The 25,970-nt window shown below is 44.3% G+C and overlaps 1 protein-coding gene across 1 annotated transcript in view; it reads left to right on the top strand.

Annotated features, from left to right (window-relative positions):
* The window catches only part of SH3PXD2A (SH3 and PX domains 2A), a 266,448-nt gene that overhangs the window by 113,406 nt on the left and 127,072 nt on the right, over positions 1-25,970 (top strand). Inside the window, exon 5 of the mRNA XM_082052261.1 lies at positions 3,617-3,708. Coding sequence (XP_081908387.1) covers positions 3,617-3,708 — 92 coding nt within the window. The remainder of the gene's footprint in view (positions 1-3,616; positions 3,709-25,970) is intronic.

Raw genomic sequence — 25,970 nt, 5'->3', positions numbered from 1 at the left:
TCACGCCCTGCCTGACATTACGGCTTTTCAATAGCCTTTTGAATCATCCACTCTCCAAGACTGCCTGAAGCCTGTAATATAGAAAGACAGACATTGTTGCAGGCTGAAATAACACGTAAAAGCCTATCTCCTAAGGAGCGTGTGAGGTCTGAGCAGCACACATCCACCTCTGCACGCTGAGCAAGGAAACATGTTATTACTGATAATACTCAGTGATCATGCAAGGCTGAATTCTGCTTGCTGGCACTTTTTATCTCTCACCTTTCCTGTGCAAATTCCTTGCTGTTTCTGAATGCTTGCGATTTGAAGCTGTGTGAATTTACCCTTGGTTTGTACATCCCAGGAAGAATGTCACATTCCTGTCTTTTCCATTCTTTTGCTATCTGTTTTCCTCTTTTTCTTTACCCTTCTTTTCTTGACCCCGTGGTCTTTCCTCCAGGCTGTTGCAGCCCTGCCCTGGAACTTTCTTGCTGGAAGTGCCAGAAACTTGCATTTTCCCCTTGCAGAGAGACAGTGGTTGTCCCACATCTCCTCAATACACTTTTTGTTTGCACGCTGGAACCGCGTTGGACTTGGCTTGCTCCTGGGTGGATGTTGTGTGTTTGCTGGAAAGACGGTTGTTTCCCAAAAAAGCTTTGCTTCTCCCTGCCACTGTCCAAAATCAATAGACCGCCTCTGCTGGGTTTTACACCCTTGTTTGCACTTTCTTACCCTTTCTTAGCATTTCTTACCCCTTCTTAAGGTTTTGTTCCGTAATAAAAAACAGTGAAAATTGACTAGCTGCAGACTTCACCTGAGCTCCCTGGAAAACATGCAATGGCACGTTACTATGGGGTGGATTTCATTTCACCTCCATGCACTGGGCTGAAAATTGCAGTACTTTGGGAGGTGATTCAGAAGCAGGAGAGCCTGCCCTGCCCCAGGGCTGCCATGTCCATAGGGTGGGAAGGTGGATGTCTGGGTGTGGAAGTGGCTGCGGCTGATTTTATCCACTGCCTGCGAAAGCCTCGAGTCACAGGGGTGCTTTTCAATTACCCCTTCGGCCCCGCAGGACCACAGTGCTCCTGGGGATTTCCAGGTGTGGGATGACTGATTCAGGCATGTCAGATTCTCTAAAGCATCCTGTGAGTTAGAAACACAAATCTCCATGGCAGCTTGGTAGGATTTTTTTCCTCTGTCACTGAAAACCCACTTTGTGCTCCAGCTCAGTATTGACACGTGTAGCCTGGTTTCTGGGAAGGGCGAACACCTGTGACCTGTAGGGAAGTGGTGACTCTTTGAGAAGTCATCTGATGTCCAGGACCTCTTGTGATAGGTATAACCCGGGTATTTGTGTTTCTCTAGTAATTATACGAATCATTTTCAGTGCTTGCTCTTGCCCCATTGACTGCGAAGATCAAGTCCTTTGAGATTTCAAAACATACTGTAGATATTAAGTATCTGAGCCTCATAACCTTTCTGCAGATTAGGTGTTATTGCTCACAATGTAAATGGTTAACTGAAGATCTGTCCCTGCTGAATTTGATGGAAAGAGGTTAAGTAACCTGCCTGAACCAAGAACGGCGTTAGTAATAAAGCCATCACTAAATCTCAGCCCCATCCCCTGCTGGTTAGACAGCATTGCTTCTCTGTGTAGTCTGTCTCCTGCTTGAGATGCAGATGAATAAAACATGCTTTAGTGTTGTCTATGTCCTTGTTAGCCTGTGTTGGTGAGGCATTTCTCTTTCAACACGCTGTGATTGTTACTATTCCTGGGCAGTTTCTGACTTCCCAGTGTTAGTCTGATTTGCCAGCTGGATGCATCATTTAAATGCAGTGGAAATAAGGGCAGAGAGCTCATGCCTTCATTAGGCTTTTAGGCAAGATTGAGTGGATTGCAGTAGGTAGCAGGACATCCTCCATTCAGATGAAAGCATTTGAGTTTTCTACCTGTTATATTTCCTTGTACGCTGGTGCAGCAATCAGCAGTGCTCTGGACACATGCCCCAGCACTTGGACCCTCCAGGCTGTTGCCCAACTTCTGCATCTGATGCTGCTTCCTTATTCTGAGGTGTCTTTTCTGCTCTGTAGTGCAGTTGCACGTGACCAAAGGCCAGTGCCTCATTCTTCATAGGCCTGCTGACATCAAATTGATTTTTCTTGTGTTTTTATGACATCCCTCTACCAGAGAAAGGAGAGTTGTAATTCTGGAAGCACGTGGCTTTGAATTTCAAGCCACCTCAAAACAAGACCCCATCGTCTAATACTGGAGACCTGCAGTTTCAGAGCAGGATTTTTTCATTTTTCAACTCTTTTCTTTCACATCCCCAAGCAGGAGTCAGTGGTCTCAGAAATTAATCTGGCCACTTCTAAAGCCCGGTTAAAAACAGCTGTGAGGGTAACCAAGTGCTCTGTCCTACCTCCATGCTTTGTCTGGGCCTTCTGGTATATCTGACCATGATCAATCAGATGTCTCACAGGTTAGTATAACCAGTTTGCCCTAATGCACCTTCATTCAGCTCTCGTGCAGTTTTGCACCTGTCTTTCAAGCTTGTTTGTCCTACTTTCAATGAGCAGAAGAGCCAGACAATCTCATTTTGTCAAACAGGTTTACAGCACCTCTAAGAAGCTTGGTCTATATTTAACCTGTGGCCTATTTTCAGTGTAACTTAGCACAGGAGCAGGTGAACTCCAGCTGCTTTTCCTCTCCTGCTGGTCATTTCTGGAGTCAATCTTGCAGTCATGTCACTCAGAGCTGCTGTCCCATCCCTGTGGGCTGGGGACAGCTCTTTGGCCTTTTTTGGCACCATTGAGCACTAGATTCTGAACAGTAAATTCATAGCACATTTTTGCCTTGCGTGCTTGTCTCATTGGTTTGAAGTTTCACTTTACAGTTTACTTCAATGTAATGTGGTTGCTTCCCAAACAGTACTTGACTACTGCTGAATGTGACAAGCGCTGTGTTACCTGTGCCTTGCAGAGTGCATGGACATTGTTAGCCAGGATGCGCTGTGAAGCCTTCTTCATGCAGATATAGCCTCTCTGCCTGCCTTTTTTTTTTTCTTTTCAGACACTTAATCAACCTTCATCTTCTGTTAATTTAGGAGCAAACTGTTGTTCGGTTTGTTTTTGTTTTTAGCAAACTGCTTTTTGTGTTGACAGTGCTTAATGGAAAGCTTTATGGACCACATTAATCTGTTGTATTAGTGGGTGCTGAGCCTGTAGATTTTCACTGCTTAAATTTGTGTGCATTGACATAAAGGCTGTAAGCCCTAACTGCATTGTTTGAGGTGCTGTGCAAACACAGTCCCAGCCACAGAGCACTTATCTACTCAGTGTTATGATTTTGCACATGTGAACCAAATTCTGCTCTTGTACACATCGCAAAAGAATTACTTTGGCTGACTCTAAGAACCATTGCTTGGCTCAGTTTGTTGCACCCTGCTTGACATTTGCAGTCAAGGCATGCTGTTTCCTTTTCTCTCAGGTAAGCAGCCAGGAGTGATGCATTCCTTTTCTATTCCCTTCCTCCTGCCAGGCCTGTTTTGGCTCCTTTTGCTTGGTAGTTTAGATGTTTGAGACCATATTTTGAGCTTGACTTTTCTAAGTCCTTCTCCCTCCCTGTTTTGTTTTGCAGGCACTGGTTCGGCTTCCTCCTCACATTTCACAGTGCGATGAAGTCTTCAGGTTCTTCGAGGCTCGCCCAGAAGACCTTAACCCTCCAAAAGAGTAAGTGCTGTGATGGATTTCCAGTGCTGCTCAGTTCATTTTGATTAGCTGAAAGGAAAAGGTCATTTGGTTTTATTAATACTGTAGGCATGGAAACAGATTTTCTAGCTTTCAAGCACTGCCTAGGAAATGCTCCACGATTACATACAACCAGGCTGGGTGTGTGGAGGACAGAGGAGTCAAGCAACCCTCAGACACAGTTTTCAGCCGTCCTCCGCCCACCTTTGCATTGTTTCTTACTGATGGTTCTAGTGAGGGAACCTCCCCTGGCTTGTGGGTTTACCTGATAATTATCAGGTGATTTAGCTCCCGAAAGTATTGGCTCAGCTGCAGGGGGAAATCCTGCCAGTAAGCACTTGGCTCGTAATTACCAGCTGCTTCTTTAAATGTACTCCTGCCCAGAGATACTTAGTTATCTGAAGGGAGCAAGATTGTGGTCCAGATCCAAATCTGTCTCTGGAGAGTCTATTCTTTCTAAGCAGGAAGCCAAGAAAAGGCTGGGAAAAGCTTTCCCATTGAACATGCAACAGAATGGTAGCCTTTACCTTGGAGCAGACGAGCTGATTCACGCTGATGCAGTCAGGATTCAGATGACCGATTTATCCAGGGAAAGCGTTGGCAGGCGGGTATTTACACGCAACTGTGCTGCCTTGCCTCAAGTTTCCTTTTCTCCTTCATACCGAACAGGATATATTTTATTGTGCTTCACAATAAGATTTTGACTTGGTCCCATTGTGTATTGTGCTGCTTTGTTACACAATTTGAAACTTGATTGCAGGCTGTGTTACTGTAATTTGCTTTCCCTGGTGTTTGCACAGAGTAAGGGGAAATGGATGTAAAGCTTTTGGGTTTTGGGCACTTAAGCGCACACAAACCTGTAGTTAGCAGGAAGATTTGTATTGGCTTCAGCTGTCTGTTCCCATGCTGGTGTAAAGGAGAGGACCTTTGCAGTTTGATTTCCCAGACTTTGTCTTTTGCGTGTGCACGGTTTTATACAAGGGATGTATTAGCATTTGTACTAAAGAAAACACTTTTAGTGTAGCTGAGAGTGAAGCAACGAGCTGCTTTTTTATTTTTTCTAGCCAGCCTTGTTTTAGAAAAATGTCTGAGGTGAATACATACAATTGTATGTTGATTGTTAAACACATATTGCAAACTTAGAAACTTGCAGCAGGATATGCCTATACTCTGAGACCTGCTGACCATCACAGTTTCAATTTAGGGCCTGTAAGAAGGTTTGCAAAGGTTGCTTGATCCCACAACACCTCTCTGATGCAAGGAAACATTCCCACGTGCCTGGCAGAAACAGACACCCAGAAAAGGAATGAGGTTCCCAGGGTTATGGGGGAGTTCACCTGGAAGATTTCAAATAGAACTTGGCAGTCTGCTTTAGACGCTGTTTAACCATCCTGTCTTCTTTCTGTACTGATGCAGACCCTACAACATTAGTTCTGAGTAAAATAGAGTCAGGATTAGACCTCCACAAGGCAGGGAATGGGGACTAAGGCCCAACCCTGGGCTGACGTTATGGCTTTCATTCTCTTTTCCCTCCTACAAGTTGTTGAGGGCCTTTTGCTGAGCAACTTGTTCGACAGCCTTGCAACAATTTTCAAGTTCTCCATTAGTTCCCCCTGTAGAAAAACAAAAAAGATGAAATTTTCTCAGCCCAAGCCTTGCATCTTATTCCAACCTAGTAATAAGTGTGATTTATTTCCCTGGAAAATGTAGAGCAATAACCTGATTAAATCTCACTTCACTAATATCTGCAAGACATTAATCTAGCTGGGTTTGAACAAATCCTACCTCGTCTTCTGTAAGCAAACAGATCTTAGGGAAGGTGTCTAAGGTTTCTGCTGGGAGCGCTTCACAAAAGATGCATTGTTGAAACTGAAGATTAGTCTCTACAAAAAGATGATGTAAAAGCCAACAGAAACATCTTAGTGTTTTTCTTCTGTGAACTGAGGGGGAAGGGAGGAGATCTGGGGCTCACTGGACCGCTGTGTAGGGTCTAGGGGAAGGACACCTCCAAAGCAATTCTCAGCCTCACTGCAGGAAGGAGCATGATCAGCCAGAGAAATCCCCTATTTATTCCCTCATTTTGCAGCTCTGCCAAGCCTCTCCAGAAACAATGAGCCAGTGGTGCCCAAGCCCTGTGAATTCAGTCTTCCCTGGACCTCATGGTCCATCATTCGTCTCACTGGGGGTAGGGTGGGTAGCCTGGGGGCAGCAACTAGACTACCCTAATTATTTTAATCTATTTCTTCAGCTGCTTCTTTTAACCCTCAGTGCAGAGGTGGTTCATATATTTGTATATCAGCGTAGATGTGTCATTCAGCTGGCTGAGTTAAAGAACAAATATTGTCAAACAAGGGACTCAGCCACCAAGGGATGGCAGAATGGAGTTGCTTGTGTCACCTTCATGTCTTCTCTCTGTGCACGATGAGATGGTCTTTAGTTTCATGATCACCTGGTTTGTTTTTTCTATAGCAGTTCAGCCTCATAAGACAAAGCCTGACCTAGAGTTTAATTAACTAATTTTCAGGAATGTAGCCTTAATCCCATGGGCATTTGAGTTGTTGAGCCCAGAGAATCCATTGAGTTATTGCATGTGTGCAGAGCAGTGACTGAGCATGTGCTCCCAGCCAGAAAAAACATGGAAGCTGAAACTTCAAGGGAGGAGGCACAAAAAAAGTCTGGTTTACCTTGCAGCTGGGATGTGTGTATAAGTATTCATGCCCCTAATTGCCGAGCCGTGACTTGTGATGATGCACATGCAGTAATTTATGTTATACTGCAGTAATTGAGCTGCGAAGCTGTGCCCTTCACTTTTGTTCCTATTGTCCTGAAAGAAACCAGCATTTTCCCTTAGGCACTTTTACAAATGTGTTCCCGGCTTCTTCCTTATAACTCTTGTAACTCTGATTTGCTCTACGCTTGCCTCCTCCCTGCTTCTGTGCACTGTTGTCTCCGGGTTATGCCGTGTTTGGCTCACAGGCTGCTCTCTACAGGGTCATTTCCTACTGCTGCAGTGCTCTGGTGGCCCACAGCGCTGAGCAGCGCACAGTCCAGCTATAATAAAAGCTGGGATTTCCCAACACTCTTAAAATCGGGGCAATTTGTTCAGTTGGATTTGCAGTTTAGATTTTCTGTTTCCTGTTTTGGTGGCGGTCCAGGCTTTCGAGTCCTGTGACAATAGGCAGAAGGTATTCCTTTCAGCCCCATTAAACCTCGTTTGGGTCCAGCGGCTCACAGGCAGATAGCTGGAGAGATGTCTCAAGAAATCATAGTGTTTGAAATTGTTGACAGTGTCCTTTGAGTCTGTTCCTGCCGGTTCCTGCTCTAGGTCAGATAGCTCCCAACAGCACATTTCCTCCATGCTGCCTGGGAGACACCATAGGAGGACACTAAATTCCTACATGAGATAGTCTGGGAGCTCTCTCAGACTGTTTTGCATGGTGGAAGCATGGTGGAAGCATGGTGGAAGCATGGTGGAAGCATGGTGTTAGCGAGGGAGCTGGCAGGCACTGGGACAGCTGATGTGCAAGGCCGGGTTTGGAGCTCCAGGGCTGCTGTTCCCAGGGCAGTGGGTTCTGCTGCTCTGGCTCTGCTGATGAGCTGCAGAGAAAGCAAGATTCAAACCATCAGCTCTGGTACAGGAGGAGCAGTTCTCAACTGCTTAGGTTGGTAATGTATGGAAGCTTAGTGTTTGAGCAAATGCAAATGCATATAGGCAAATGGCTGGGCTGTGTCTTTTACCATGGCCATGTCAGGAGCAGGGCCTGCATTGCTATGGGAAAAGATACCGTAAGGTAAGAAGGAAGTGCATTTTTATTTATCCATTATTCTAAGTTAAAACACCATGTCACTGAAAGCCATTCATTTACTGGATACTTCTGTTAATAATTATAATTACTGATAACTAAGCCAGAGGTGGATTAATTTCAGACTTCTACTGGGGATTTAAATTCAAGGCTGAGGTCAGGCCAGGGCTTATAGTCAACAAACAAAATCTCAGAAACCATTTTTTTAATGATTCTTTTTTACTCGAAATACCAGAAATACCTGAAGAGTAGGATTAATCAATTAGACATTGCATATGGCCCACTGCTTTTAGGGCTTTTTTGCAGTTAGGTTCAAAATATCACAGCCAGACCACTCATGTGAGAGTTTGTTTTTTCTTTCTTGGTCTGGATCCAGTCTAAAAAGCAGACCAAGAGCCAAGGATTCCGTTCTCCAGTACTCTCCTTGCAGAAATGCCTTCAGGCTTTTAAGAGATTTGTGTTTAAACCACTACTAATAATATTAACAACTGAATTTAAAGCAGTGTTCAGTATCTGAGAATGTTTTTCCTCTAAGAATCATAAAGCGACTTTTAAGCAATATGCAAATCCAGGAAAACTAGGCAACTTATTAATTAGATGACATGATATTATGAGGGTTGATGCAGAAAGTGTTCTTAATGCTGAAGGTTCTTTTACTGAAGAACAGAAATGCTTTATTGTGCTCTGCAGCCATGAGCTTCACTGATCGTATCTCCCTCACATAAATACTGGTGTAACACTCGGATACTCAGATGTCAGGCAGCCACTGTGAAATGGAAGCTGGATTCTCCCTTTATTCTTCACATATTACAGATTTCTGATAAAGGAACTGGAAAGAAGTTGTCAGGGTAATGCAGTGACCATGCTAAGAAAGATTGCTTTAGTTTATGAGTCTACCAGTGCTAAAACACAGTTCCCTAATACATTTTTTTCTATTCATAAGCATGACTGTGTTTACATGCAAGTATTTCTGTTTGCCAAATGTCCTCTGATCTCCCTTGTAATAACAGTTCCATTACTTATTGGTAAGGAGGAAAATTTTTCATCTGTAAAGTATCTGTGTATACCCTGATTTGTTTGACATTATGCAAATATTTTATATTTCATCCCTTATATTTCTCTTAAGTTTCATCCCTTTAGAATTGTATTTCCCAACACATTTGATAGTTGAGTCCCTGGGCAGAGAGGAAAGCTGTCATTCTCTTTTTTGTGGTTGCTCTTTCTCACAGGTCTTACAATACAGATAATTTTCACATTGTTTAGGAATGTGGTCAGCACCACTTTATGACAGTTGGTGTCACAGTCTGCGTTGGCAGCGGTATTGTGCCTGCTGAATGCACGCGTTTCTTTGGGGAAATTAATTTCACCTGGGATGTGCAGAATGGAAATCAATTTCCCTAAGAAATGCAAGATCAGAAAAAAAGATGGAAGTTTCATTTCTATGTGATTTATTAGTTGGGAAGTAAATTGTACAGCACAAAGCGGGAAAAGCTCTGAATAAAGATGGTGGCAGCATAAGGCAGTTAAGAGTCACTGTTCTGAAGGGAAGAAGTCAATATTTTCAAAGAATTACTTGACCGTCTTTACTGGGACATAGCTAAGGATACAAGAACCTGTTGGGGCTGAGTTTGCCAAAAGCCTTTCTTGGCTACTCCTAATTAGTCATCCAGCTCTCATTGATGTCAGTGGGAATTAGGTACCGCAGCTCTTTGAGCATCTGAGTGAAGCAGAGCACCTGTGTTTGGTTTTTCAAACATGCCTGTTTTGGGGCTGTATTTACTAGAAATATTGGGCTTCAGCACCTAAATTTATCATGAACATTGCTTTTTGTCTTCTAAATCACAGAAGTGTTTTACATTATCCTGCTCATATTGTGTCATAAATCTCTGACTGAGAGGTCAGGCTGCTTTGTGCCCCAGGAGCAGAGTGGGGAAGTGTGGCCCATTCCCAGTTGTGCCCCCTCTGCCCTGGGGAGGGGGAGTTCTGTCTCTGGGACCCGGCTGTTGTCAGATGGGACTCTAGACATCCCAACAGTGTGCGCTGCCTTTCATCAATGCATATTATCATGATCTTTGGGAAAGTCTTGCTTGGAGATTATCTTAAATAAACTAAGCCAATGCAGCAGTGGAAGCATCTCTAGTAACAGGGGAAAAAAAGAAAAAAAGAAATAATGGATGCATTACTCATCCTCTTCTTTAGTTTGACGTGGGGCTTTTCCTTTTGTTTGCAACATATAAATGATTTGAGCTGGAGTATTAAATGGAGGATAATGAAATTTGTTGCAGCATCAGTGATATCAGCAAATAACTCAGCCTTCCTGGGAGAAGATTTGAATCTTCTTGGTACACATCCAGAAAATAATAAAAAAAATTATATGTAGATAAATATCAGACTATAAACATAGAGTAAACCAGAAAGCACATTAAATTAAATAGGTTCAGCAACCACAAAAAAAAGATGTAGAAGAATGGCAGTTGGAACAGCATACATTCCTGCTGTTACCATACAGCAAGAGCTTTTATTCCTTGTCTTGAATATCGCATTTGGGTTGGTTTGTGCTTTGTAGGTCTGACTGGGAAAGGACACAGGGCTGAGAGGAGCAAAGATAGTTTAATGTATTGACACTTGGCACTGGCAGCCAACTGTACAGAAATAGCTTTTGCCTGGATTAGTTATGAGCGTGCTGCAGGGTTTAAAAGTGGCATGCTGTCATGGGCACAGAATGCATTAAGAATAACCAGACTTATCTCAAATCCATCAGAATGTGACCGAGATCAGAGCCCTGCCGACAGGCAGCTGCTTCACCAGTGGCACCGGGCACTGCCTTGCTGGGGCCAAATACAATGGTAGTATCAGTGCCTTCAAAAGTTCACTGTTTGTGAGATATTGTTTTTCTTTCTCTGTAGAAGAGCTGGGACTGAAGAGGTGTTTTGAAATGCAGAGATATTGTCCTTAAAAAAAACTAAATGCCAGGCATGTTGGCTCAAGGGTCGTTTTTCCTCTCCAATAATTTTTGTTCAGATCCTAAAGGAACAATCACTGCTGATAGTTTGCCAATGCCTATTTTGTAGATTAGAAAGCAATATAATAGTTTGCTTAATGTTATCTTGACCTATAAAACTCCTTCCTCTGGAGAAGTTTAGTGGTTAATGCAGGGGACTGGGAAATCTGCTCCTTACTGTTGCATTGATTTATTTTTTGACGCTGGAAAGGTCTCTCACATCTCATGGCTGTATCTGCAGCATGATTGCGGATGTACGGTTTCAGAGGTTTGCTAAGAGAATTTGATTGTCGTAAAGAAACCTTTTTCCTTCCATAATATAATTGTAGAAATAACCAGTTAGAAAAATAATTTGTTTTTAAAATAATCAGTCAATGTTGGAGGAAACATTCCTCCCAAAATCTGTCAGGAAAACCTCTTCTGCTGGTGCTTCTGTATGCAAAACCAGTTAGGGAGCCAAAAGAACAAATTTATTCATCTGTCAGTGGGGAAAACCTGGGCTAATGAGGCAGGATTGGAGCAGAACCAAAATAACTGGATTCAGAGGTTATCAAGCTTGTGATGAAGTATTCGGGGCACCCGTTGTCCTTGAGCCCTCACTTCTAGAACTGTTTTACTCAGTGCCACAGGATTTTCTGACATGCATAGAATCGTAGAATAATTTGGGTTGGAAGGGACCTCCAAAGCTCATCTAGTCCAACTCGCCTGCCATGATCAGGGACATCTTCAACTAGATCAGGTTGCTCAGAGCCCCGACCAGCCTGGCCTGGGATGTTTCCAGGAATGGGGCAACCACCAGCTCACTGGGCAACCTGTTCCAGTGTTTCACCACCCTCATTTTAAAACATTTCTTCCTCACATCTAGCCTGAATCTCTCCTCTTTTAGTTTAATACTATTACCCCTTGTCCTATTGTAACATGCTGTACTAAAAAGTCTGTTCCCATCTGTTTAAAGACTGGTGATGCTTGGTGTCAAGGTTTAAGGCAAGGCAGCAATAAACCGTGGCAGTGTTTATGTCCCAGAATAGGGGCAGCCCGTAGGGTTGAATTACCCATGCTGATAAACACAAAAGAGATCTTTACGTCCATGCCACATAGAAGGGTCTGTGCCTGCCATGCTTTGTGGATAAGCCTGCAACTGAGGAAGAGGGATGGGGACTTCCTCTTCTTATCTGCGTTTCTTGTTCTGATGAGACCCTGCTAGCAGGTTAATTGTGTGCACTGAGGTGTCTGTCACTGCTGACTCATGACCTGCCAGGCAGGAGGAGATGGGGTGGAGTTTTCACTAACATGACAGAGTTTAATATAGTCTGTCTTGTCCTCTGTGTGTCACGTCTCTGAAAAACAAGAATAGGCAGCTTATGTTACAAATATAATTATATCATGGAGAAGAATCCAGCTTGTCATTGCTATGTCTATATTTAATATGGTCGCACTATTGTTTAATGAGGATCTTTTTCAACTCTGAAGAAGAGGGCACTATGGACAGACGTGCTCAATGGGGTGTTTGCTGCCAGGATGATAAATTATCCTTCAGTAGTGCCTGGGGTCAGATGGAACTTTTCAGTGCTGTGTGCTTCCTATTGTTGATCACTACATAATTGTGACACTGCTTATCTGGAGAGTTCCTGTATTTTTAATGCTGTTGAGGATCAGTAGGCTTGTTGGTCATAAAGAGAGTGTTTTTCTCATGAACATGTGTCTAATGCAACCGTATATGTGATTTTGAACTGGTTGGGGGCAATGTAAGATATCTGATTACATTTGATAGGGTTTTATCAGGTGTACTATACGTTACAAGGGAAAGCATTGTTTAAAATGTGCTATAATGCTGTTGACTACAGGCCAGATGACGTTTACATTTGGCGTTTGTTTAAGGTGGAGGATTTTGTCTAAACAGCAGGAAGTGGAGGTGATGTTCCTCGGTAAACAGGGCTTGGAGAGTCTCTGGTACTGCCTTTAGCATCCGGCAGTTGCCACTGAAGAGAGAGGAGGAAGCGTTAGCAATCAAATAGTACAGAACAAGAGGTAGAGCAAGTTAGGTCTCTTTGGGGAGTCACCACCTCCTGCTTTGAGCTAGGAGGAGAGCTGGTCTTCCTTTCTGGCTTGGCTCTATCATAACAGCATGTTAGACACTTATTGTTTGGTGCAGTTGCTTCCACCTGTTCACCCCATGTCACCAATGGATTTGCACGGGCAGTTTATTTCATTACATACATGGGGATTGGTGTTCTGTGTCCACTGAGTTTTGCATTCAGCTTCCAATGCTGTTGTTTAAAATCTTGCTTGTAGCAAGCCCAGAAAGAAAAAACATTTCTGGCAGTAGGGAACCGACCCCTGGAGCACTGCACGCATCCAAGATGATCTGTTTTGCTCTGTCCTTCCATCTCTTGAGGTACCTTCTTTAGGACTTAGGATGTACAAAAAACATCAAACCTCAAGTGGCTCTGGCTGTAGGAGACACAGTGATCTACTGGGTAGATTCATTTCCACCTTTTCCATCTTCTTGACTGGTCTGCATCTGACTGTCTTTCATGCATGCTGTTCCCAGAAACACAAGCAAAGGATCAAATAACAACATGTTTTGACTCCAAACGCTGGAGTGACTTATCGTGTTATCAAAGCTTTTGATTTAATTGAAATTTCACAGATAACCCTAGACCTGCTTTTAAGTGCAGACTCAGCTGCCAGTGGGAATTCAATTAAACCCCTCACCTCCTGCTTTTAATGCTTGCATTTTGTTTGGGAGGTTTATGGAAGGGATTTGCTACTGCTTATCTCTAGCTAGAGCTCTGTGTCTGGGTTCAAAGATACCTTTTGTCTTTGGGCCACTTTCTTTTTCCAGTTATGCCAGGGTTTGATTGGAATGGCCCTGCTGACAGTAATGGACTACTGGAGATTTACGCTGATGTAAGGATTGCAGAATTTGTTGTGTCAAAAGTAGAATTCTTTCCTTGTTTTCATTCACAGCTCTTAAAACAATTGGCCTAAGCTCAGGAAAGATGTTCTTTTAAACAGACTTCGGATATATTCTGAATAGAGGATTGACTGTGGCTTTGCAATACTTTAGGCTAATCTAATAAATGCTGGTTATTTGCTGGATTCTTGCAAGCTGTATTTGTTCCCAGCTCCAAGGAGTTTTAATAGCCACTCCAGTAATGCTGACTGCAGTGCACTGTGGTGAACCTCAGAACATTGTATATGTCTGATTACATTTGCTTTCAATTACAGTCTTGTGGGTTTGAAAAATCAGAGCAGTTCAGGCTCATTTGGGAACCACCGCAAAAAATCACTAGTAACCTGAGATACCTAGTGCTTGAAAATATAAAAGAAGAAGAAAATTTTAAATGTTGGGGGCCAAAACATCTCTATTTTACTTTATGAGAAGAGACCCGTTGCAACAACTGTGGGGTTAGGACAGCAGGGGCACCATATCTAACAGATAAACCTTTTCCTTTCCCATCCAAGTGTGCTGGGAATGAAGTGTGAGTGACTCATAGCAGAGACAGCATTCATCAGAGACTTGAAGCTGTCCACTAGTGAATTAGCAATATGTTTTCATCTTTGCAGTTCCCCATTGGATATGTTGTTGGTATCAGTCCTTTTTCTGTTGACAGAACCTCACCAACATTGTCCTCTCTTGCTAGGGGAGCTGTAGAGTTCTTGGGGTTGTTAAGATTAAATGAATTTTCTCATTTCCATCAAAGCGCAGTATTTTATGGAGATGTTGATTATCCTCTGAATCTGACTAAAAGAGGAGCTTTCTTCTCATGAAAGCATTTTACCAAAAATTAACCTCTTGGTTCCTATGGAAAAGTGGCCCCAAAACCCAGAGTTTGAATGGTTTTCATCAGCCCTACTGAGCAGCAGGATGGCGTTAGAGTGAACAGACATGTACAGAGACATGTGGCAGATGTCTTTGCAGGTGGTCCCTTCTGCAATGCGGTTCAGGTGTCTGGATGCTGGGACTTGGGTGGTGGTTGGGACTTGATCTGCCATTCGTGGTGCTGTGGTGTGTCTGGTCCTGCCCGCTGAAAATACCTCGCTCTTATAGTGGGATGTTTTGGGAGAGCATCACTCATGGGGCTGATGCCTTTCTGCCCTGCCAGTATCTGGTGAGCAAAGAAAGAGCTCATGAACACATTAAAGAGCAAGCCCTGGTGCAACACTTGTTTGGGGCATTATGAATATTTGCTAAATAAAAGAGGAGTGGGGAGGGTTTCACAGTGAAAAAGCCTAACCACAGCACTGTGACACCAGGGATGGTGCAGTGAATTTCCACCCCAGGTGAGGAGAATGATTTCAGCTATTCTGAACTTGGCAACCGCGGGCAAGGTATGCAGACTGACTAACTGCGGTGGCTTTTACTCTGTAGTGGGGACCAGTACATGTTGCTGATGTTTTGCATTTCGTTCTGTGAGCTGGGACGTTTTAACAATACAGCTCCCAAATTTGAGGAAGCATGTAGATAACAAACATGAGTGCTTTCCTTTCTGTGGTCCCAATAATAAGGTTCTTCATCTTGCACATAACATCTGCAGTCGCTGTAGCCAGTAACCAGAGTGGTGAGACGTCTTGCTGGCTCTGGGTTAGTTCCTTCACCTCTACAGATACCTTCATAGTGAAACTAAGGGCTGGGGGCAAATAGAGAAAGCCTCTGGAGTCATTCACATCCCTGCAAACATCTTTAAACTCTTCCAGCAAGAGGTCAGTAGAAAAGTATCTTATTGTTTTCCAAGTCGTCTCAATGCACAAAGCAGGGCTCTGTTGGACAGGCACTAACAATGTTATTAATGTTCATGATGCATCAGTGTCATCCCCTGGGGGGAGCAGGAACCCCCGGCAGCTGAATCCCACAGGCCATACCAGCTAATGAGATGCTCTTCTTGCCAGGCCTGACAAATAAGCTTCTGTTAATCTTCATTGTTATCATTTTCATGCTCGTCTGTGAGTTTGGGAGGGGGCTGTTTTACAGATGCTTGGCTGAGGGATGGCAGGGTGCCCCACACGCGTCAGTGAGCAGGCTCCGAAGGTGAGCTGGGACTTTAAGAAGAGGCAGAAGTTCAGCAGATGAGGAGAAAGCCTTGAATCCCTTCAGTAAAGTGTTATGTTGGAGCGTGTGGCCGCAAGAAGCAGGAGTTCTGCAGAGGACAGAGATAAAAGGAGGCTTTCAGGCAGGAGAGAGGGTTCCTGCCTTTTCCAGATGTAGCATTTGCATTTGGAGAAGAACTGCCAAAAGGCCAGACTGATGAAGGATGCTTTGTGGTGCTTCCAGCCTATGAAAAACACAGTACTTGGAAAGGCAGGGCCTTTTTGATTATTAGGCAAAGGTTGAAATAGGCATCATAAGAGGAGTCCCTTTCCCCCTCTTATGGAAGGCCGGTTTCCAGTGCATTATATAGTTGCTGCCTTTTTTTTCTTCCTTTTTTTGTCTGCTTTCTCTTCAGGCTTTTTTAAAAAAATACACTCTTGCCTTAATCATTCAACATCCTCATAAATCAGAAAATTTTGGCCGTGTGTATTTATGACAAGCGATTTATATTTAATTTTTTTGTTGACAGACATATAAACTACTGAGTCCCGGTTTACTGCCCAATAAGTCCCGATCCCTGGCAGGATAAATGATGTTTCTGAGAGAAGATTGAATTAATAACAACCAACAGAGAATTTTTTGCTTTAACAAACAAATGTTGCTTTCTATTATGATTTTGTCTATCCTGACATGTGCTCAGAAAATCTCCAGTCTTATGCGTATTTCTGATATGTTCAGTTCAGATATACTCACACACCAGGGAACTGTAAAAGTAGAAGATGTGACTATCAGTTTAAGAGAACATTGATCCAAAATAGAATATTTAACAGCTTGAGTCCCTATTGGTGCTTTGCAAGTTTCCTGAAGAAGTTTTGCCAATCATGTTTGCTTCTTCTTTTAAAGCTTTATTTTGGAAACATCAAAGCAAATTCCAGATTTTGCAGAAAGTAGGACACAGCCCTACAGAGACACGTGTCAAAAACATTTCACCTCCAGGGTAATGCAGCTAGATAACATTGAACTTGCTGTCAGCCTCATCCCAAGAGTGCTCCTCCTCCTCCAAATGTTTATCCACATGGCTGTTTTTCTACACAGTGAATTGAATTCAACGGGAGCACACGTGCACCCGAAGTTATTTGTGTGTATATTCATGTGTATGTTTGTCTGATGGGAAGGAAAAATTCTGGAGAGGGCTGGGATATAAAGGAGGTTCATTCATCAGTAACCCCCTCTGCAAATCCTGTTAACTCTTCTCTCTTGCCTGGAGATGGTATGTATGGAGTACATGCACGCAGAGTTTGAGGCCAACAAATCCAGCAAAGAGGCTCAACTGGCCTGAACATTTAGCCGAATGCTCTTTTTATGAATTTATTTTTACTAATATTTTGTAAAGAAAACCCAAAAGGGCTTGAAAGCAATTAGGTGTGTATTTCGTGTCTATCTTTGAGGTGACCTTTTAATTATGTAGCTGTAAAATCAAGGGAGCACCACTATAGTCTCCATAAGGGAATGCAGCTGCTCTGAGACAAACAATAAGCACAAGGCTATGCAGCAAACCTTTCTGTGGCTGTACTTGCTGTAAAATCCCATCAGATACCATTTTCAATGTGGTTTATTTGCTTCAGCTAGTGCTTGCTCTGCAATCAGAGGAAATTCGGCCATCAGACAGGGTTAGGCAGGTCTTACTGCAGTGTAAAAGGCTGGGTCACTGCAAACTGTCTAGTGCGTGTTGTAGGCAATTGACCTATTGTCTCTAATTTCATGTACTTACACAAATCTTTTACTGGATGCTTTTAAATTGTGCTTTGTTCTTATCTCTTGCTTTCTTTTTGTAATTTTACCATCCCTGACTGCATCAGCTTCTCTGTCTCATATTGACATATCTTTTTTCATGTAGTTGTTAGCTGTCTCCTGGTTTCTCGTTATCCTTACATCCCTTGGATATTGTTTTCTTCCCTCTCAGTATGTTCTGCCCTCCTTCCCCCAGCATTGTTACACTCATTTCTATTTGTCCCGCTGGTACTCTGTACGTTGGGTTTATCTGCTCTCTGATGTATTTCTCCCATCACTTTCTCTTTTTCCTGTATCTTTTCATCCCCAATCCCACACAAGAGATAGCAGAGGGGTGATAGGAGGTGCTGAGGATGAGTGTCCCCTCACTGCCGTGCAGAAGTTGCCCAAGTGCTGGATTTGCTAGTGGCAGAGACTGTAGCCAGGAGAAGCCAGTCTGGGGCTGTAACCAAATGTGGGAACAATCTCTGTGCCACGCATGTGTCTCACTTGGGGCAAGGGTCTACCCTTGCTTGTGTTAGTGGCCCAGTTAACTGACCCTCAGCAATATGGGGAAACCTGCTCTTTTGCCCCACTAAAGGCAAATTCTTTCAGGGGAAGTGTTGGAAACCTGATTTGGCAGAAATAAAATCATCAAGATCTTGTGCTGGTTTGTAACCTGCAATTTTTGTACAAGTTGTCTCTGGTCTGCCAAACAGAAATTCATCATCTCTGGCCTGAAGTTACGGGGTAATTAATCTTCTGTGGTGGATAAGGCAGGCTGGGTTTTCAGTCTGCAGGCGTGGAGAACTACAAGCTCACTCGCAGCACCGCTGAACCTTTTCTCGCTCCCCTACTTCTTCATTTTCCCATGACCTTAGGGAAAAAAAAAATCCACACTTCATAGGTCTTTTTTTTTCCTAAATCACACTTTATGGAACATAGTTTTAATACTGTACGGTGCATGTTTAATGATGTCCATATGGGTTTGTGGGTACAGGAATTAAATACATAACGGTTCACGATGACATAACACGGAAATGCAACTCCCGCAGTGCTGGTGTGTAGGTTGTAAAGGGTTATTAATAAAAATGAAGGTTTTAAATAGAAAACAAGCTTAGCAGCACCGTTTTGGCCTCAGGCCCATCTCTGAGTGATGGGAAAAAAAAAAAAAAAGGCTGGAATATATGGTCTTTCCTCAATGCATGAAAATAAATACATTCTACCACCATCCCTTGCTAAATGTTTCAGAGAGAAAGCTGCAGGCCTGATGCATGGCACCTCTCTTCAATCGGAGCCTGAGCTCAGGGAGGTCTGGAGGGGATATTTCAGCAGGGTGCAGAACACATCAAACAAATACTAAGGGGGAGATTGATGCCTTAGATTATTCAAATGGGGTAAGGCCACAATGTTTTGATTGGCAAAACCTTTCAACAGTTGGACATTAGTGTTTCAGAAGAGCAAACCGCTCTGTTTGTGGGTGAGCCAGGAAAATAACAACTCACGCAGTTTGGGGGAATGACCTCAAGGAAATCCCATCCTGTCTTGTAACCAGAGTTGCTGCATCAGTAAGCCAAGGAAATTACATAATGCGCCTATTAATATTATAGACAAACAAAAGCAAGTTTACTCGTCTGTGTTCAGCCTTGTTCCATCTGCATTTGCCCCAAACCTCTTGTTTTAAGTCTTCAGAATAAATAAGGCAGCAGTGGATGATGTGCTGAGCGTCTTCCTCTGAAGATGCTGTGTCTGAGACACCTCTGACTGATTTCCCACTGGTTGTTAGTGACTGTAACTGTATGGGCAGCACCAGCAGAAATTTAATGTGGTCCTTGTCTTGGCTGGTTCTTTATCCAATGTTTTTCCTGGAATTTGAGATGGTCCCGGAGCAAAACACATAGGTATAAATGCACTCAAACTAACTCTAGAGTCTGTGGCTTGGGATTTTCCATGTTGCAGATGTGTCTAAATTACCTCCAGGTTGTAGCCCGGGACAAGGTTAATGCTTCATAGCAGTTGCATGAGGGTTAGGACGTGCCAGAACCAGAAGTGACCATGCCCTGGTTTCCGTGTTGTGAAATCCCAATACTCCCAGCTGCGTCCCTCTGCTCCTCCTGCATTCTCTGCTCTGTCTGCTCATGTCCTTCAGCTCCAGCACTCACCTCAGCCCATCCTGGCACCTCTGGATCCTGGCACATGGCTTTCCCCAGCACACAACCGTGGAGGATGCAGTGGAAATGCAGGAGGAGTAAGACTTTCCTCCTTTTCTTGTGCCATCTGGGGTTCTCACACTCTGCTAGTTCCTAGGTGCCTGTAACTGTTATTTGTTGCAAGACACAGATGTTTTTAGTTCAGTGGCTTCTGTCCAACCACCAGATACTTCAGCAGAGGACAGCTCGGCCCATTGTTTGGAGTTGTAATTCATGCTGAATACGTGGCATCGTGTTTTTTCCCACCTGACCATATCCAGGACAGTGAACAGAAATGTGGGAACAAAATACTCTCCATGCACTCCCGGTCCTATGTGGCTGCGTTCACCCTTCAACCTCCTGGCTTGAAACCAAGATCCTCCTCTAAAAACTAGTTAGAAAAACTGCTCCCTGTTTGTGTTCTACCAGGGAGACGTCTGGGCTCTGCCGCACAGGGCACGGTTCCACCCCCTGCTCCCATACTCTGGGTCATCTCAGGCACACCTAAAGCTTTTGGAAAATTATATTCTGTCTATTTAATTTCTTCGTGCTGATGAATGTCAGTTGTTTGTCTCGTGAAACTGGTCTTTTCAAAAATAGGTATGGTGTCCCTTTAAATAGCACCAACCACATGGGAATGGGATTATTTTTGTCCCCAGCTGCCTATAATCTATCTTTTTTTTTCTTTTTTTAGTGAAACCAAAATCTTCCCAGGGATTGTTCCTAAGAATAATACTGAAAAGAAAGCATCATGTGAATCATACAGTAGTAGTAATGGCAGTAGTACAACATTGCCCTTCTCTAGAGCTACCTCAACATAGACCTCGAGGTAGAGCCCAAACATGAACCCAGTCTCTCAACCTGACTGTGAAATACAGCTTTTATTTTAGAACTAGAAAGGAAAAGTACGGAAGTGATTTTGAAAGGTCACCAAGGCTGGAAAAGGAGCCAGAAGGTCTGAATTTTAGTTTCATGTTGTGACTACCAGCATACTTTCCATTATTTGCCTTTGCGAACACTGCTAGGACACAAACAGTTCGGCTTGCTGATACGCCACTCTCTGGATCTGCAGGAGTGGGTCAACTTCCAGATCAACTTTGGGAAAATGCTGAATTTGAGGAAAATAGGGCAAAGAGACATAAAAGTAGTTTGCCCTAGGTTACAGTGGATCTAGCATTCGAGATGCCCTTCAATTCTCTGCCTCAACCACTGCTCCCACAGTCCTCCAGAAGTGCACACACTCATCTCTTGCTCAGGTGAGGGGGGATCTTTAGCTCAAGATCGACTTCACCCTGTTGTCTTCCTACCCCAACCTGTGGGGAATTACCTCAGCTAAAGTCACTCTCCTGAGCTGAACAGCAGATACCTGTGCAGAAGAGACACTAAGGCCAGTCTGTGTTTCTTCATACACCAGGACAGCATGGAGAGGAGGGTGGGCTGTAGCTGTAGTGTGGATGAAGCAGCCACTTTTATTCACAGACTCTGCCCCACAGCAGTTCTGGAAGGGATCAGTGTGACCGTGGAGGAAGGGATGAGGGCTGATGGTTTCTCGGGTCTTCCTCTTCTTCCTCAGCCACATCTCTGTAAGCACTGGGAGCACAGTCTGCTGTAGAAGAATAAATTGCTCAGGAGCAATTGCTCTGTTTCAGCTCCATTAGGGGCTGCAGGCTCTGCTCCCTGTGACGCTTGGCCAGATTATTCTATCTGCAAGTCCTTGTCTGGAGTCAGCCCTGGGTGTCTCTTGATGTCCTCTGCTCTGACCTCTGGCTGTCTCCTCTACCATTTGTCCTCCATGTCCCTTACTGTGGCATTTGCTGGTGGTGGCTTGTGTTGGATTGAAATCCATTGAAATGGGTTGTTGGATGTCTGCAGCGCCCCCAGGGCTGTTTGTGCAGGGAGGTTTGGCTGGGGCCACACGAGCAGTCAGGCAGTGTAGTTTGGAGCTTGAGCAGAGGTTTCCTAGTCCAAGTTACCTTCCCAAGCCGGGGAAAGAGGGATGCACCAAAAGTGCATTGCACTTCCCACTGGCTTTGTTCTCTCCCTGCCTGTCCTATCCTGTGTTTCCCATCCCTAACTCTTGTGCCTGTTGACTTGTGAGCTAACACGAGCACATCTGCTTCAGACAGACCTTTAACTGCCTAACTTCCCCCTCAGGAGCCACTAAGTCTTTCTATTGGTGTGTGCTCCATTACCCACGCCATCCTGGCCCTTGCTTCTTCGCGTCTTTTCCTCCCGCAGGATCCTTTACTACTCTGTGCCTCCTCACTAGATTTTGCAGTCACCAAATGTGTGGTCTTTCAAGCAATTCGTACTGTGCAGCAATCTGACCAGAGGCCCCCGTGCTCTGTCCTCCTCTGTGACCACTGGTGCTGAAGATAGACCTTGTCCTACGCAAAGCCGTCTGTGAGTGTGCCCGTGCCAGTGGGTGCGGGAATGCGCCCTTGCATGTAGCTTTTGTTCTCAGTGCACAATCCACCTCTCGGAGCAGCAGATAAACACAAACAGCCTTTCTGTGCAGTTTAATAAGCAAAGCGGAGCAGTGCTTCTGAGCCGGTTCTTTAACAGCAAGGGCGTCTTCGCGTCCCAAGCCTCATGTAAGTAAATCTGTCATCAGGCTTTAGTCTTTCTTTTGTATAGCTTTATGTAGCAGCTCGTCTTAAACTTGTAAAAACATTTTCTGGGAAGATATGTGTGGGAGGTGGGCAACTCCTTCCATGTATTGCCAGCTAATCCATAATGCTCTGCTTTATCATAACAAATGAGGCATGTTTCTCAAAAGCAGTATCTTGTGCTGTTCTTTCCTTTAAGTCTGGAGATGGTTAAGTCTGAATATGGTTTAGAGCACAAAACAAGGACCCAGGACTCCTGGCTTCTGTCTTGAGTACTGGGTACTCATGACTACTTGTGCAGTATCTTTGCAAGCTGAAGGAGCCTGTACATATGCAAAATACTGGGTTTAGCCAAAAATGCTATTTAATGTAGAAGAGAAAAAAAATGAGTCATAAAATGCCCAAGAAACCAGGAAACTGGAACTCTTTGAACTGTTCTTCACCTTGAGAAACAGGAGCTTTTACATCCCACTGGTGCCTTGCTCTCCCACTATGCCAATGTGCTATGTACAAATGAAAGTTTAAGTTTTTTGCAGATTTCTGGGACAAAATGTTTTGCACCCCCTGGGATTTGTCATCACACCTCTTCCCTTCTGTTGGGCCATCATCCCCCCTCCTCCAGCCTGGTAGGTGGCACAGGAGATATCACATCATCCCTGTGGAGGAAAATTAGCATTAAAGTATTTTGGAATTTGGCGAAGCATAGCTCTCTTTCTGCAGCAGGGCTCATCTCCCCTTTAATGGAAATTAAGTGCCTAAATCTTTTTGTCTTACCCTCTTTCTCAGTTTTACTGTTTGCTCTGGGGTAAAGTTTTGTCGTGCTACGTATATTTCTCCTTGCCAAGAACTTCATTATGGCCTTGATTTAAACAAATTCCAATCAGACACAGTGGAAGGCCATCATGTTCCAGCACTGGGGAGATGGGCTTTGGGAGCTGTTTATCTTTTTTCCAAGGATAACAGCACATTCATGTATGTGTTGTATGTATGTCTTGGGCTTACACAAAAACTTACGGATCTGATTCTGGTGGGTCATGCTGGCAGATATCCAAACCCCGTAAATCTGGTCACTGTGCTTTTCCAAATGTTTATTGTGCTGTTTAAGCTTTTATGGGCTCGTGTGTGTATTACATATGGTCTGAATAAATGTAATGCAGTATTACTGTGCTTAGCTGAGATGCAGAAGAGCCTCCAATGGGATCATTAAGGCTCAGGCAGCCTTTACCGGCATTTGGAGATGAGTTTCTTGGTTCAGCTTTCCAGAGTTGGTGGCTTCAGCCCCATTCTGTTGGTTTTTAAATGCCACTTGATCTGAGGTCACAGGGGTGGAAATAAGAAGCAGAGGTGCCATTTCTTATATTCAGTCCAGGATTCTTGCAGCAAATCTCCCATTTCTGAAACTCTAATACAAAAGAATGGATTTTGCGTGTATTATATTTGCTGTATTTCCTTTGTGCTCCTGCTGTGGCAAGGTGTTCCCTGATGCTGGTAGGACTCAGGAGAAACCTTTAAGGAATCAGTGGGTGCAGAGCAGGGCAAAAGTCACCTGCATTGCTGTAAGTAAGGAGACACCTACAGACTCCAGCAAAGAGCCAAGGCTGGTGTCTCCTTCAGACAGATGGCGAAGAGGACACTCCCTGCCCCTCTGAGCCTACAGCTCCTCTTTGATCCTGGAGATCAAACGAGAGCCAGCCAGACTCCAGCTGGTGGGAGCAGAGGCAGAAACAGGCACGTACAGGGCTTGTGTTTGAGGGACAGTGGTGTGAAGGTGGGACCCAGCACAGATTCCTCTCCCTCTTGTGCTGGTTGTTGTAGCCCAGGGAGCATGCGTGCTGCTGGGAGAGTGCCCCGGTCCTGCTGCTTCTCATCCTTCCTCTCTTCTGTCCCAACGGGACTGAGGAAATTGCAGAGAAAAAATAGCCAGGCTCTAGCCAGCACTAAGAGCTGTGAAAGCAGCCAAGCCAAGACCTTGGGACCTTCAGAGAACGTCCTGCAGTTCAGCCATGGGCTCTCCTTCACTTGGCTGATTGGCCTTGTGCTCCAGCCTCTTCTTTTTAGTGCTGTCATTTCACTTGTACCACTAACCGCCCCAGAAAAATACAGACTTTCTGTTGAACTTGCAGCCAGCACTGCGTTTGCTCAGCTTGGGCTTTCTGCTTCCTCGACCCTGCCCTGTCTGGCTATTCAGATTGCAAGTTTTGGGGCAGAAACAAGTGAGTTTGTGTTTTTGCAGCAGACATACAGGCCCCCGTTGGGGTTGGCCATTAGGGCTGATGTAACATATACTGTCAATAATTGCTTGCTGCTGGGGGACATGCTGAAATAGTAGAGACTTCACAGAGGCATGGGAGAGAAAAGGGAGGGAGGACGCAGATGGAGATGGGACTGGGAGGAATGGGGGGAGGGCCAGAGGTACTGGGAATGTGAGGCAATCCTTTGCTGGATTTGACACTGCAAAATCTGTTCTGATTGCTTTTTGTTTGTGTTTTTATCAAGACTAAAATTCAGATATCCTCTTTATGTCGGCTCAAATGTTGTACCAGTGGAAAAATAGCTAAAAATAATTTTTAAAAAAGAAGTGGAGAAAATGGGTGCTTGCAGCCGGAGCTAGAGTGATCATGGCTGTAAAAATGGATGGTTTTCTCTTCCTTCCCCGTTGCATCAGGCTGAGGATTAAAATGTGGGTTACTGCTGGCTATGCCGAGATAGGGGCAAAACCCCAGGTTACTACTGTAACTACATTTAGAGAATTCTTTTGCTCAGTACCCAGTGCTGGATGATGTGTGCAGAGAGGAGTGACAGTCCATCCTGCAACCCACTTGGGTGTGGAAGTACTAATGCTTTAGACCCTGATTCTCAGGAGCATGTGGACACTGAACAATATCACAGTGTTTTGTCACCGAAAAGAAGCAGGGGAAGGAAAGAGGGCATCTGTTGGGCTTAACAGAACTTCTTTAAACTGGTTTTCTCCAGATAGAGATTTTTCCTGTGACCTCTAAAACATGAATACATTTGGTGCAAGGTCATTTATGGAAGAAATCCCTTCTGCTGCCTCTCCTCTCTTCGACCTTGAGGCTATTAACATGTCTTGAGTCAAACAGAGACAGGGGAAGGATAAATGTAAACAACGGGTACCGCTAGCACGTTGGTTGTGATGGGCTACAGCTTGCGTTATAGACAGCTTCACTTTGCACTAGCTGGTTGAATTGGAGAAAAAATAATAGGAAATCATAATTCTGGCACGCAAATGGCCTGCCAAACGCACTATGCACCTGAAGTTCTCTCTGTGTCTTGCTGTGAGGACTTCCCTTGGGCTGCAGTAAGGGAGAGGCTGTGACCTGCCTCCTTGCAGGGTGCCAGCAAAGTCTGGCACTCAAGGAAGACCCTGCGACAAACTTGTTCTTGCTGCAAGGGCAGCCACATGGTGTTTGGCACAGTGAGCAGCCTCTTCGGAGTTGTGTAATGATACAGGACAGGTACTATTGGGCTAACGCTGTTGATGTCAGCTGAGTTACCCTGGGGATACATCAGTCTTTAGGTTTTTTTGGAGGTATGAGGTGGGGCAGTTTATTAGTCAGATTTGTACCATGCTGTGGCGCACATCCTTCTTTCTGCTGCTGTGCTTCTGTTGTTGGTAGTGCTGCTTTGACCTGCAGGAAGGGTTTGAACCTGCCTGTGCAGAGCTCACAGAAACAGAGGCGTTGCAAAGTGCTGACTTGGCAGCTCAGAAACCTTCTCCCTCCCCTCACTTATCCCGGTGACTCCTCAGCAGGCTGTTCCCATTAAAAGCTATAATGCTTCTTCCACCTCCGTATGCAGCTGCTCCCCAAAACCTGTGGG

Source organism: Streptopelia decaocto (genome assembly GCF_964273445.1).
Source record: "Streptopelia decaocto genome assembly, chromosome: 5".
Classification (NCBI taxonomy): domain Eukaryota; kingdom Metazoa; phylum Chordata; class Aves; order Columbiformes; family Columbidae; genus Streptopelia; species Streptopelia decaocto.
The sequence above is the reverse complement of the archived record's forward strand: the minus strand, read 5'-3'. Positions and strand labels throughout refer to the sequence as shown.